We start from the raw sequence: 14,397 nt of genomic DNA on the forward strand, positions 1-14,397 counted from the left end.
TAGAGTAGCACCCCTGCAAGGGGGGGGCCTCCGAGGACATCTAGGCCTGTCCCCCACCGGGCTCCCTGTTCCTGACCCGGCCAAGGGGATGCTGGTTCGGTCTCTTCTCGAGAGCCTCCACCGCGCCGCGCCTCCGGGCAGCCTGCTCGTCCGCTCGTGGCTCTCGCCGGAAGGAAGATGCCCCGAAGAGCTGCTGTAAATGCGCTCTGCTGAGGACGGCACGTGGCCAGGGGGCAGTCCACTGCCTCCTGCCCTGGAGCCTGCTTTTCTCCGTTTAAAATGTGAGTCCTCCCCTCCCCCCAGCCCCGCAATTCTCTGATTTGCCCAAATCCACGTTTTTCTGCACTTACAATGAAACACCACTATATATAACCCAGAGTCGGTTGAACACGGGTTTTATTGCTATATTTACAATTGTAAAGCAATCTGGAAACCTACCAGTGCCTCCATCACTATCATAAAATACATTCTAAGTACCGATAAATTTTGGCATTTGATTTTGCGGTTTTTATCATGGGAAAATCAGCCCTCCCCCTGCCTCCTTCACTCACCGGCTGCGGCTGCGTGCTGCCCCCCCCACCCCCCACTGCCTTGTGGTGCTGAGCAGTCCTGATATGCCATTGCCCTGCCCGTGCCATTGCCCCTCGCTCCTGACCCACAGCCCCATGAGAAAATCCGTGTTTTTCCACCTTTTTCCATGGCGAATGCACAGTTAATCTTATCTTTCCTGTGCACCCAACCTATTGGTTACCGAATAGTTTGATGTTGAATCTCCAGCTCTTCCCCTGAGGAACTGCCTAGGCATCTCTGCCTGTTCCTTTGTCCATCTGTGGAAGTTGCCTGCTGTTTCTCCAAGCTGATTATGTGCGGGGATGAGCCTGGGGAGGACTCAGGAGTTGGCGTGCGTGAAGGTGGCTCTGTGGCCGATTCATTGTCGCACAGGAGTTTAATCAGCTCTTCCTTCTTTAGTCCTTTCTTCTCTTGAAGGCCTCTCCCTTTCGCCAGTTCTTTTAGTTCGGGCACGGTCCTTTGGATATACTCATCCGCCATCCTAGCTGTCTACACTATCCACTTGACCCGATGCCAAATTAGAAATTGTTTGCTCAGGGGATTTCCGTGACTCTATTACTCTTCCCAAATTATGCCCTTAATACAGAAGGGTATTCGGATCCCAGCACTGCCACCACGTGTGGCGGGCCAGTAGGGGGCGCTCCTGCGTTGAGCCCCCCCACCTCCCTGTGCCGGACCACCTTCCCGGCTCCGAGTGCCTCCCTGGGGGCGCCTCACGTCGGCCTGACCCCCTTCCCGGAGCACACCCGCTAGCCTGGGGTAACGTAAGCTGCCACCACCCCGAAAAGGGACTCTCTCGGCCCTGTGTCCTCGGGGAAACACGGCCTAACGTCCTACGGGTACTCGACCCAGTACAGGCACCTGGGGCACTTGCCCAAGTCGGGGGCCAAAAAAGAAAGTCTCCCTTAGTCCGCAGACCTAAGCGGCCCCTTAGGCATAATTTAACACCCCCCCCCCCCCCCAAGAAGCCTCCTACACCGGTCACAAAGGAGAACTGAATTGATTACAGGGGTAGGGTGAAAGTAGGGTACAAGATATCATAGAAATCCCATCCAGCAAAGCAGTCTGGCTGAGGCAGGCTTTTGATCACGCATCTGGGTTGCTGCCCGCTAGATCTCTACCCAGATCTCGAGCAGCTTACTCCCAAGCGTCATCCCGAGGCTGGTGGCGGTCCCCTCTGGAGGCAGGCCGCTCCCCGCTCCTGCGCTACGGGGGAGAGAGCCCGTTCCAGATGGTCCAGCTCCTCTCCACGTCTGAGTCCCCGCACGGCTGCTGCCCCCTCCCCCTGGGCAGTCTTACCTCATATAGCCCCTGTGACCTCGTTCCCCTGGTCCAGTGGAGGCCAGCTCCGGTTGGCTGTCGGCCCACCAGTTTGAAATCCGTCACCAGTTGCCGGGCAGACTCCAGCCCCCCAGGTAGGAGCCCCTCACCCAGGTCGCGGATACCAGTCCCGTAGGCAGAGGGAGCAGGTCCCCCTCCCTCAGGACTGGAGCCAGCTCAGGTCCCCTAAAGAGAGCGGGGAAAGGTGTGTCTCCTCTGCTGGGCCCATCCTCATCACACTGTCCCAGCACAGAGATTTTGGGGAGGAACAAAGGGGGCTTCCTGCCACAACATGTATAAATGAGGGGGTACAGGGGCACTACAATGCCCCGAGTGGGAGGATTCAGTAAAGGTTAGGCATTTACTTTCGTAGACATATTCATCCAGTTGACAAAGGACAGGCTTGACGATATAAAACACAAACAATACCGGTTGGTGAAATATAAAATGCACAAAATACAAAATGTCAAATAACAAGAGACACAGCGCCTAGGTCCCTGGAGGGGGGAAAAGAGGGAACCCACGATGACCCCCTCCCACTGCAACAAGAAGGTCTCACTGTTCCTTCGTTCACCACCGACGTGACCCAGTGGGGCCTGGGACTCGGAGGGCCCCTGGGGGAGGCAGAAACTCTGTCACACGGCCACCACCACCGGGGCTGTGCCAAACGACTCTGGCTTTGACCTTCCAGGAGACCCGGCCTCACGTTAAGCTTCCTGGAGGAACCGGGAGCAGAGCTGGGACCTCTCGAGTCACTGCTCAGCTTCTTGCTGGAGCAGGGGAGCCTCTCCTGCTGGCCACAGCCTCCCATGGAGGATCCCGCAGCCCCGCGGGAGCCTCTCCGGCCAGCCGCACGCCTGTGGCCTGCAGGTCCCGCTCCTTCAGGCTCTTCTGGCGCAACCGCTCCCGCCCCGCTGACCCAGCTCTGGCCAGCTCCTTGAAACTCCTTCCTTGTGGTCCCTTGCTGGTCTCCCCGCCATGATCCCTCATGCCACACACCCCGCCCCCACACCCCCCCACACATACCCTATTGCCTCCCACACCCCACCATACACACAACAAACAAGAGTAAGCTTATTTTTTATATATTTTATACAATACAAAAAAACCCCTAATAAAACTAAATATTACAAATTAAATATTAAATATTAATAAGATTAAAATGTTTTGGTAACTGGAAAAATCCCAGATACTCTCCGTGGCGCAGACCCTGGGCCCGCACTGTTCACCATCTTCAACGACTTGGACGAGGGCGTGAAAAGCACCTTGTTGAAATTCACAGATGACGCTGGGTCGGGTCCATCACGCTGACACGCACCCGAGTTCTCCACGGCTGCTTTCTCTGAGGCTTTGCTCTCTAAGCCTTGGAAAGAGACTGAGAGAGAAGGAAGAGGGGGTTAGAGCTCCCCGAGTGGAGGGACCGGTTCCCCCGGCCCAACGCCCCCGTGCCCCCACCAGCCCCTGCCAGCAGGAACGTGCATGTGCCGGGGTGACAGGCGCCCCGGTGACTCCCTGGACAGGAGCCAGGCCCAGGGCTCTGCCCAGCCTCCCTGGCACCACCGGGCATCTGTGCGGGCTGGATGAGGCCGTCTGCCCCCCGGGCTGCTTTGCACAGAGCTGCACAGCACCAGTGAGCAGGAGAGAGGAGGGGACTCGCACTAACCAGGCACTGCTCTGCATCCCACTGCCCGTTTTCCTGCGGAGAGAAGGCAGAGGTCAGCGACTGCAGCTTTTCCCACAGCTGGGGACAGCTCCGACCCGGGGCCACAGCCAGGGGCTCAGATCAGGACCCGCCCAGCGGAGGGGGATGGGGCCGTGGGGCAGGGTCCTTGTGGAGCCCAAAAGCCACCCTCGGGCCCTCAGCAAGGCAGCCGCGCAGCGCTGGAGCTGGGGTCGGGCAGCTGCCGCCCTGGGGCTCAGGGACTGGGGAGCCCAGAGCAGGCAGAGAGCCCCCGGCCCCCAGGTCCCCGGCGTGGCGGTGATGAGCCCTCCCTGCTCCCCCACCCCAAGGCCTGGGCACAGCCTGGCCCAGCACTTACTGCGGAAGGAAACAGCTGCGCCCGCCAAAGCAATGACCAGCACAACACCAATAACGATGCCCACAATCATCGCCGGGTCAGATGCTGGAAGAGGGAAGGGGCTGTGAGCAAGGGGAACCCCCGCCCTGCCCCCAACACTGCATCGGCCAAACGCCCCCTCCCTCTTGGAGCCCCCCAATTTCTTCCCTGCTTCGAGCCCCGAGCGCCAGGTTTCTTCTCCCTCCCCGTGCGGGGGTCCCTCACCCGTCCTGCCCTTGTCCCAGGCCACTCTCAGGGCTGCACCCAGGCTCGCGTGCTCCACGCTGCAGGCGTAATCGTGGTTGCTGCTCGGGTCCATCTCGATGGTGGCCCAGGTCTGGTAGGTCCCGTCTCCGCTGGGAAGGACCCCCGAGCGGCTCGTCTCCTGGGGCTGCGCCTCCCCGTCCTTCAGCCACGCGACAGCCACGTCCTCGGGGTAGAAGCCGTGGACCCAGCACGACAGGGTGGTGCGTCCGTCCCGGGATGACGGCCTGTCGCTCACCTGTGCCACGGGACGCTCTGGGAGGGAGGAGACACCCGTTACAGCGACTGCCCCTCCTCGGGCCAGGGACCCCTGCCAGGAGGCCACGCGGGCCCTGCGCTGGCCCACACACAGCCGGCTCCAGCCGCCGGTTCAGGCGGGAGCAGGCGGCGCCAGGCCGGGAGCACAGGGATGGGGACACGGCTGCGCCGGGCTCGGGGCTGCAGGAGCGGGGTCCCGCACAGCTCATCTCCGCTCCTCAGACCCGGGGCCGGGGCACGGACACCCCGAGGCTCTGCCCAGCCGGGAGGCCTGAGCAGGGCAGGGACAGGGCGCCGTGTCCCACAGCAGCGCTGGGCTCTCGCCCGGCGGCAGGACCCAGACGCAGCGCTCGCCCCCCTGGACACAAGGGGATGGGGCGGGCGTTCCTGGGGGTGGGGGGCCCTGGTCAGCGCTGCCCTGGCCCCTGACACCGGGACTCACTGCTCTGCAGCGCTGCCTCCCCGCGCTGCAGGTACTGCCGCAGCCACGCCACGCAGGTCTCCTCCAGGTAGGCTCTTGTTCTCCGCAGCAGGGCCGCATCCCGATTCCACCTGTGCTGGGTGACCTGGGCCCGCGCTGTCCCTGCTACCCATGTGCGCGCTCCCAGGTCGTAGCCGATGAAGTCTCCCCCGTCGTAGCCCCACTGCATGTGGCCTCCAGTGCTGTTGTCCTCGCGGAGCTCGCAGCCGTACGCGAGCTGGAGCGTGCGAGACCCTGAAACACAGATCCAGGCTCTGGTCAGGGGCACGGCCCCAGGGAGCAGGGCCGCCGAGGGCCGCCAGGCTGGGCAGGGGCAGAGCTGACCCCGTGGCGGAGGGGCAGCACGGGGACAGCTCAGGGGCTCTGGTCACGGGGAACGAGGCCGAGGGGACACAACTGCGGCCCCCGCGCACCCTGGGAACGCAGGAGCCCAGGGCTGGGGGCGGGCGGGAACGGCTCCTGGAAGGGAAAGGGCAAGTCCGGGGGGGACGGGGCAGGGGACACCGGCCTCACGGGCCCCTGCACTCAGCTGTCTTGGGCACCGCAGGCCTGCACGGCCCCTGCCCGCTCACACGTCTGTCGTCTCTCCACAGCCCGGGCCCCCCGTCCTTCCCAGCCCCACCAGCCCGCACGCAGGACGTGAGCCCCTCGCCCTGGGTCAGACGGGATGTCTGGGCTGGGGTCACCGAGGGGTCCGCAGCCCCTCCCATAGCACGGGGGTCACCACGCTCTTCTCACCCCGGTGCCCACCTATGCTGCGATGGGGTCAGGCTGGTGTGTGCAGAGGCCCGGGGGACCGGCTGGCATGGGGGCTGGGGTGGGCTCACCCACATGGGGGGCACACTCGCCGCCCCCCTCTCTGCTGTGTGTCAGAGCTGGCAGCACGGGTCATGGCAGCACTTGCAGGGCACCGACAGCCCCGGGCTGGCCCTGCTCAGGAAGGCAGAGCGGGTTTGGAGGCCACGAGAACTGACCCCAAACACCCCTCACCCGTCCGTGACACCCGGATGCTGGGGCAGGGCTCGGGGAGCGCCGCGCACTGCGGGAGGGCGTGAGCTGGGGAGCTTCGTCACGGCAGGACAGACAACAGCCCTTCCCCGCGCTGTCGGGCACGTGGGGTTTCCCTCCACGCATCAGCCTGGGGGATCCAGCCGGGGGACAAGGGCTGGGCTCCTGCTGCCGGGGCGAGACGGCCCGGGGGGTCTGGGGAACAGGCGTCGAGGCACCGATCCGCCGGGCCAGGGACGCACCAGAGCCTCGGTCTCCTGGGCACAGGCCTCTGAGGTTCCTCAGAGCCAGGTCCTGTCAGACTGACCTGGGGACCTTCCATGATCAGGTCACTAAGTCCTTGGACGCAGGCCGCCAACGCGCGGATGCAGGCAGAAAGGCCACCCGCACCTTGTCGTGCATCCACAGCTGCATCTCGAGCAGGGCCAGGGGGGTGATCCTCCCCCTCCATGCGGCACGGGTCAGGCCCCAGCTGGAGGGCTGCGTCCAGTTCTGGGGGCCGCACTTCAGCAGGGATGTGGACAGCATGGAGAGGGGCCAGAGGAGTCCAGGAGGCCACATGCACGATTGGGGGCAGCAAGGCAGGACTTACGGGGAGAGGCGACAGGACCTGATCCTGTTCAGCCTCTCTAAGAGGAGGCTGAGGGGGGATCTGGGGGCTGTCTGTAAACTGGCCAAGGACTGTCCTAGTGCCCGCTGGTCTCCAACGCTCCCCCAAGCACCACCAGAAGAGACAAGGAACAACGGCCAGAAGCTGACAGAGCAGATTCAGGCTGGATTTCAGGAGCGCGACTTCACGGTCAGGGCGGCTAGGGTCTGGAACCAACTTCCAAGGGAAATGGTCCTCACTCCTACCCTGGGGGGCTTTCAGAGAAGGCTGCACAGACACCTTGCCGGGGTCTTCTGACCCCAGCATCCTTTCCTGCCGTGGCAGGGGGTCGGACTTGACCGTCTGCTCAGGTCCCTTCCGACCCAACAAAACTACGCAGGTCCTGACACCCGGGTGCCCAGCACAGGGAGAGGCCTGCAGGGAGGAGCTGGCTGGCAGGGGCACGGACCAGACAGGAGACGATACGAGGCCCTCCCGGGTCCCCACCCCGTGCTGCTCATGGGCAGGTGCCCCCGATGCCCTCGTCAGTCACCCTCAGTCCCAGCATCCCCCACGACCCCCGCTCACACCTGCCTGCTCACACTCACCCCTGCTCTGGTTGTAGCGGTGCTGCAGGGTGATCAGGTTCACGTCAAATCCGCTCTGCCAGCCCTGCAAGGTCCTGGTTTCCTCGTCCCAGAAGTCAGGGTCGACGGCCCCCCGCACCCAGTCCCGACACGGCTCCTGTCTCCGCGTCTCGCTGTCGTAGTGGAGAATCTGCTGGTCGTCCACGTAGCCCACGGCAGTGAAGGCGGGCACGTCCGGGCCGGGATTCGACACCCCCGTGTAGAGATGCCGGTAGGAGTGGGAGTCTGTGGGACAGCGACGGGGTCAGCAGTAGCGGGGGCAGACGCCACTGCCCTCGGGTGCTCACTGCCCCCTCCGGGGGGGCCGCAGCGGAGGGACACGGGGCAGCGCCAGGCTGGAGCGGAGCGAGCGGTGGGCCAACGCCGTCTGGGTGTGGGGCAGGGGCCGGGGAGGAGGGACAGGCCCGACCCCGCAGGGCACAGGCCCGGCCTGGAGGGGCCACGCACCGCGTCCCACAGCCCCGTCGTGCTGCCCCGCACCCCCCGGCCCAGCTACGAGCCCCGCACGGCCCGGGCCCTCGGCCCACCCTGCTCCTGGGGAGCCCTCGTGCGCCCGAAGCAGGGCCTGGGCCTGGGCTCGGCCCCTCTCCGGCCTCGGTCCTGCTGCGCGCTCGGGGCTGGGCCGCAGGGACCCGCAGAGCACCCGCGGGGCCGGCGGGACGAGCAGCTTCTCCTCGGCTCGCGCCCCCCGCCCTCCAGGCTGCCGTCCGCGTCCCCCCCCCGCAGCTCCCGGGCAGGGCCGGCCGCGCGGGCAGCGGGCTGCCCGCCTGCGCCCAGGGGCGCCTCAGCCTGGCCGCGCCCGCCGCCGGCATCGGGGCCCGGCTCTGTCCCGCCCCGCCCCGCACAGGCGCTGCCACTCACCCGCGCTGGCTCCCGCCGCGGCCGCAGCGCCCACGGCCAGCAGCACGAGCAGCCCCCGGGGGCCCGGCGCCACCTTCGCGGCCGCTCCGTGCCGCGCTCCTGCCCGTCGTGCGCAGACGTTGCGGGCGCTCCCGCGCAGCCACGGGCGCAGGGGGCCGTGGCGCAGCCCGCAGGGCGCTGCGGGGTCACTGCGCGGTGCGGGGGCCGCGGGGGCCGGGCCCCAGGACTCCCGCTGCGGCGCGGCCCTGGCCATCGGCTGCGGGGCACGGGCTGATTCGGTGCCTTCTCCCTAACCTGCATCCGAGAACAGCTCGTTATTCGCCGGTCCCGCGCTGCGAGAGGGGATTCAGGAGCCGCGCGTGCTCGCTCATCCGTGGGGAAGCAACAGCCGGCTTCGAGTACAGAGCCCGAAGCCACGAGCAGATCAGCATGGGAACACGGGGCAATGGGATTATGGGGCAAAATACCCCCTGGGCCCCGCATGCTTCACGTCAGTGCTGCCGGGGGCGGCCCCGAGACCCCCGAGCGCAGCCCTGCCCGGCCGCAGCGCGGCTCTAGCCGGGCCCTGGCTTGGGGCTGGGATTACGGCTGGGAATCCCCCGGGGACCCCCCGCGCCAGACGCTGCCACGGCGGGCTGTGCTGGGCACCCCTGCGCAGGGCACGGCCTGGCCCACCCGCGGTGTGGCCGCGGGGCCCACGCCCGCCCGGGGGCGGCCCCGAGACCCCCGAGCGCTGCTCTAGCCGGGCCTTGGGGCTGGGATTACGGCTGGGAATCCCCCGGGGACCCCCCGCGCCAGACGCTGCCACGGCGGGCTGTGCTGGGCACCCCTGCGCAGGGCACGGCCTGGCCCACCCGCGGTGTGGCCGTGCCCGGCTGCCGCCCGGCCCCCCGTGCCCGCTCTCGTGAGGACGCGGGGAAGCCGGTCCTCGCTGCAGCCCGCGGCCGCCCCCGCTCCCGGCTCCAGCCTCCCTGCTGCTCGGGGCACGGGCCTGGCGCCCGCCCGCGCCTGCTGGGGAGCTCCGGGCACGGCCAGGCGAGCACGGGCACGGGGACCGGCCGCCGGGCTTGCACTAGGTGCCACCTTGCACGCCCCCGGGTGTGCGCGTGCCAGGCGGGTGCGGTCTGTGTGCGGAGCCAGGACCAGGCGCTGAGGGGGGGCGGGGGGGATGCTGCACCCGGCGGGGAAGAGGCGGAAACCCAGCGGGGGCGAGGCACTCCGGGGGGGGGGGCGGGGCGGAGTCTCCGGCGTTGAGACCTGGCCCCACGGGCTCGGGGAAGGGGGCGGGGGCGCCGGCGAAACGCTGCGGGGGCTTGCACCCCGGCCCCGCGGCGCGCTCCTGCACGGGACTCACCAGGATGATTGTACCAGTATGACTTAGCCCCTTTTTGACCATCTTCCAAAGATATGCCTGGTTTCCTCGTGCTCCCAAAATGGGTCCCATTAAAGTAGGCTTTACACTCACTGATCCCCAAGGACACTTTTCCTAACCCCAAAAAGCACCAGTCGCCAGGGCTTTTCCACACCGGGAGGTACCTGCTAACCTGGATTCCAGCATCAGCCCAGGTTAGGTCATGGTCACCTGTGGGATCCTTCCCGGAGGGGGTCCAGGTCACCGGAGGGCCCCTGAACCGCCCCCCGGCGCGATCCCGCCCCGCCCCGCTCTCCTCCGCGCCGGGCGGGGCAGCACCTGTCCCCGGGGCCGTGCCCGCCGCCGCCCGCTCCAGCCCCGTCTCCGACCGGTAACTATGCCCGGCCCGGGAGGGGGAGGGGGAGGGGCCCGGCGAGCTCGGCTCCGCCCGGGGCTGCTGCGCGAGGGGCGGCGGGTGCGGGGCCGGGGCGGAGCCGCCCAACCCGGCGCTGCCGAGCCCCGGGCCCGGGCCGAGTCCGCGGCCTCCCCCCTCCCGAGCCGGCGGTCCCGACCCTCCGCTCCCCTCCCCTCACCTCTCCGCTCCGCTCCGCAGCCGCCCGACCCAGTCCGTGCCCGCCGCTGCCTGAGGCGGCTCCTGCTGCCCGCGCCCGCGGTCCGGAGCAGTCCGTGGGTGTGTGGAGAGAAGGCAGACTGAAGTTTGCCTGGTTCGTGGAGTGGATCCTGCTACTTAGCCTGGTTAGAGCCTCCTGTGTTGTATCGAGACCCCCTTCCCCCTGGACGGCTGCGTAACGTGCGAGACGCCAAGGATACTGTTGCCCGGTCTCGACCCCTTCCTCGGAAAGCGCTTAAGGATTGGACCGGAGCTTGTGCCGCCGCCTTTTTTGCTGGCGGAGGGGCACTTACCGCATAGGAGAGGGTGGGATGAGACCACAGGGAGTGTCAGACCTGACCCCTAATACCACGGCGGAGGCCCTCATAGATCTGGCTCCTGAGCAAAAGCAAATAAGGCAATGGTTCTTCAAAACAGAACGGCCCTGGACATCTTGCTGGCCTCGCAAGGAGGAACGTGTGCCTGAAGAGGACACGGATGTCGTGTATATCTCCCTGATGTTTATAATGCCGCCTGGGGAAGGGCACAGCACCTCGAAGAGATTGCAGAGGGTCATGGAGGAAAGCGAGCGAGCTGGAGCTTTTGGGGGAGTGATTTATTCAGCTGGTTGCCTGATATAGGTGGGTGGCTACATAATTTAATTAAAAGTGCTGTTGTTGTTATTAGTGGGCGTTTATTGCTTTACGTACTTGTAAGGTGTGGATGCCATGTGGGTGCTTTACTATGTAAAAAAAGCCCCAAGGTTAAAAGGCCCTACCATGTCAAAAACCCTAAATACATACATAGATGTGTGTCCCAAGAGTCCCCTCTTCGGGTCCTCTAGGGACAAAGCGGGGATTGAGAGATACGATGTTTGAGAGCAGGCCCAACGGCCAACAAAGAAAAGACTGCTGAGAGGCCACAAACAGGATAATCACGGACTCTCTGTGTGCAGGATGACATCTGGACTGTGAGTTGGTAAATAGGGATGGGACAAACTAAACCTACCTTCAACTCACTAGCATAAGTAACGGTGCTGAAAAGAAAGCTGCATGTTTGATGAGAAGGAAGATGCTTATGGGGAAGAACTGCTCGAAGCCTATTACTGTGTAGCTGTAGGAATGAACAAGCCCACAGATGACTCTACAAGACACAGCGGAAACAAGCAGGGATGCAATCCTCCTCCCGGAGTCAACATACCAAAACCAGTATGTGGCCAAAAGCCAGTTTGAACCATTAGAAGTTCTCTCACACTAACCTGTGTGGCGAAATGCCGGGCTAGCGGCTCCGGCACCGCTTAGGGGAGCCGCGGGCTTTGCGGAGTTGTGCGAGCGCGCGGCTTGTGGGGCGGGATTGAGGTAGCTCTTAGCCGCCCTCGAGGTTCGCCGAGTTGGCACAAGTAGACGACTTAGAGTAAGTAGTTAGTGTCTCTTAATCTATCGGGTGTGCGTTGGTTCACGAGGTTCCAGAGCCAGCCCTCGCGTTCCAGCAGTGGAGCTGGTCCAAAGCTCGGTGCGGCTGCCAACTCCTCAAGTCCCAGAACTGGTCAACGGCTCATTGATATGGAATGTTAGTCATAAAAGTTATTACGGAGCAGATATAGAGTAAAATGAAAAGATTTATTCACTCACCTGGCCTCACCCTCTTACAAGTAAGAGGGGAGGCCGGTTGGAACGAAGTTGCAGTAAATACAAGTATAGCGAGCGTAGGTATGCTGTCTAAGCTACGATGAGAGGCAGTCGAGAAGCGGAGTCCCCGATGTTTCTTCAGTTACGGTATGCCGGATACTACAGGGGTCTGTTGGTTCACGGGGTCCCAGAGCCAGCAGCTGCCGGCTCCGTAGTCCCAGAACTGGTCAACGGCTCATGAATGGGAAATACAAAGCAACACTGTAACACGGTGAATCGTTGTCGGTTGTCAGATTTCTGAGGCCTTTGTTCTCGCTGGGATACGCCCAGGCGGGGAGGCTGAGAACCGGTCTGCGGGGTGATCAGGCCCACAGAGTTTTCCAGTTGCCGTCTCTGCTGCTTCCTGCTTTTTTGCCTCTTTTATAGATGTTTGTTGGACTGCCTCTATGACACGAACTATAGTATACAGATAGGATAATTTTCTTTCACATAATTATTGCTAGGCAGATTTTCTACATAAGTTTCATTTCTGCAGAAATGACATCTCTAGATAAGAAATGAAATTTACAGAATGCGCATGTGTAGCTTAATGCCAGTGGAGGAAAGTACAAAGCGGTCATTTTGATTAACAGTCGACTTCAAGGTTACATAAATGTGAGAGTGCCGCGGGGCAGTTATACAGAAAAGGGAAAATAATATAAACTCTTTGCTAAAAACTATAAGATAGTTACAACCCGATGCCTTGCTTTCTCTCACAGTGGGAAATTCCCACCTACTTACTGTATCGTGTGATGCGCACCAGAAGTTTTTAACTAACCACAGAGGTTGAGCCAATTAAGTGTAGAATTTGTGACACAAAACTGTCTATATCGACTTGCTGACTCCTTCTCCCGGGGGCTGGTTCTCGGGCTGCGCCGGGCTCCTGTGCGCAGCTTCAGGAAACACCTTTGAGACCGACCCCGCGGGTGCTGCCTGTCTCCCGCGCCCAGACCACGGGCCTGGGGAGCTGCGGGGCGAGGCCCGGGCACCGACGCACCTGTTTCCTCTCCCTCTCCTTGGCCGGCTCGCCTCTCAGCTTCTCCGCGTCTTTCTTCGAGCAGGAGCCCCAGAGCGGCGCATCACGCTCGCGGGGAGTCCCGCCGCCGCCGCCGCTGCTGCCCGCGCCCGCCCCAGCGCCTCCGCCCACAGCACTGCCTGACGCAGCGAGCCACGCCCCCCCACCCCCGCCCCTTGCGTCTCCAGCAAGCGGGTAACAGCTGGGCGACACTGCCCCTCCCCTTCGTAGCCCCCGGGGCTGGGGGGGACCGCGGGAGACCAGCGCGCCCACCCCCCACAGACCGCAGGCAGGCAGCTGGGGTCATTAGCGTGAGTTTGCTTTTGCCGCGCTTCAGTGCCGGCGCTTGAACCAGCTCCGCCGGCAGACTGCTCCGGACCGCGGGGCGCGGGCAGCAGGAGCCGCCTCAGGCAGCGGCGGGCACGGACTGGGGCGGGCGGCTGCGGGGCGGAGCGGAGCGGAGGGGTGAGGTGAGGAGAGGGGACCGCCGGCTCGGGAGGGGGGAGGCCGCGGACTCGGCCCGGGCCCGGGGCTCGGCAGCGCTGCGTTGGGCGGCTCCGCCCCGGCCCTGCACCCGCTGCCCGTAGCAGCTGCCCCGGCCGGGACGAGCCCCCGGGGGCGGGGGGCAGCGCGGAGGCTCCCGCCACGCCGGGCCCGGGGCCGCTGGCTGTGTCCCGCGCCGGCACCACGTGGGCGCGGCAGCGTGGGCGGAGCCGAGCTCGCCGGCCCCTCCCCCTCCCCCTCCCGGCCCGGCATAGGTACCGGTCGGAGACGGGGCTGGAGCGGGCGGCGGCGGGCACGGCCCCGGGGAGAGGTGCTGCCCCGCCCGGCGCGGAGGAGAGCGGCGCCGGATCGCGCCGGGGGGCGGTTCAGGGGCCTCCGGTGACCTGGACCCCTCCGGGAAGGATCCCAGAGGTAATCATGACCTAACCTGGGCTGATGCTGGAATCCCGGTTAGCAGGTACCTCCCGGTGTGGGAAAGCCCTGATGAATGGTGCTTTTTGGGGTTAGGAAAAGTGTCCTTGGGGATCAGTGAGTGTAAAGCCTACTTCAATGGGACCCATTTTGGGAGCAGGAGGAAACCAGGCCCCGTCCCCCCCGGACTTGCCCTTTCCCTTCCAGGGACATGGGTAGCAGGGACAGCGCGGGCCCAGGTCACCCAGCACAGCTGGAATCAGGATGCGGCCCTGCTGCGGACAACGAGAGCCTACCTGGAGGAGACCTGCGTGGCGTGGCTGCGGCAGTACCTGCAGCGCGGGGAGGCAGCACTGCAGAGCAGTGAGTCCCGGTGTCAGGGGCCAGGGCAGCGCTGACCAGGGCCCCCCACCCCCAGGAACGCCCGCCCCATCCCCTTGTGTCCAGGGGGGCGAGCGCTGCGTCTCGGTCCTGCCGCCGGGCGAGAGCCCAGCGCTGCTGTGGGACACGGCGCCCTGTCCCTGCCCTGCTCAGGCCTCCCGGCTGGGCAGAGCCTCGGGGTGTCCGTGCCCCGGCCCCGGGTCTGAGGAGCGGAGATGAGCTGTGCGGGACCCCGCTCCTGCAGCCCCGAGCGCGGCGCAGCCGTGTCCCCATCCCTGTGCTCCCGGCCTGGCGCCGCCTGCTCCCGCCTGAACCGGCGGCTGGAGCCGGCTGTGTGTGGGCCAGCGCAGGGCCCGCGTGGCCTCCTGGCAGGGGTCCCTGGCCCGAGGAGGGGCAGTCGCTG

The 14,397-nt window shown here is 64.9% G+C and overlaps 1 protein-coding gene across 3 annotated transcripts; it reads right to left on the minus strand.

Moving 5' to 3' along the window:
* Positions 1-1,536: 1,536 nt before the first annotated feature.
* Positions 1,537-10,097, minus strand: LOC149851891 (major histocompatibility complex class I-related protein 1-like). Of its 3 annotated transcripts, XM_090030261.1 has the most exons (8): positions 10,000-10,097; positions 8,056-8,349; positions 7,156-7,419; positions 4,912-5,184; positions 4,173-4,466; positions 3,930-4,013; positions 3,554-3,586; positions 2,960-3,265 (listed from the first exon to the last, which is right to left on the minus strand). In XM_090030261.1, exons 2-8 carry the CDS (start codon positions 8,306-8,308, stop codon positions 3,048-3,050), a joined length of 1,419 nt encoding a protein of 472 aa, XP_089886387.1. In that variant the 5' UTR covers positions 8,309-8,349; positions 10,000-10,097; the 3' UTR covers positions 2,960-3,047. The 3 variants fall into 3 exon arrangements, with proteins under 3 accessions (XP_089886388.1, XP_089886387.1, XP_089886386.1); XM_090030262.1 differs by lacking the exons at positions 2,960-3,265; positions 10,000-10,097 and adding an exon at positions 1,537-1,771 and having other exon boundaries at positions 8,056-8,707; XM_090030260.1 differs by lacking the exon at positions 10,000-10,097 and having other exon boundaries at positions 8,056-8,708.
* Positions 10,098-14,397: the final 4,300 nt, after the last annotated feature.

The sequence above is a fragment of the Crocodylus siamensis genome, unplaced genomic scaffold (genome assembly GCF_052110815.1).
Source record: "Crocodylus siamensis isolate JL-2025a unplaced genomic scaffold, ASM5211081v1 HiC_scaffold_56, whole genome shotgun sequence".
Classification (NCBI taxonomy): Eukaryota; Metazoa; Chordata; order Crocodylia; family Crocodylidae; genus Crocodylus; species Crocodylus siamensis.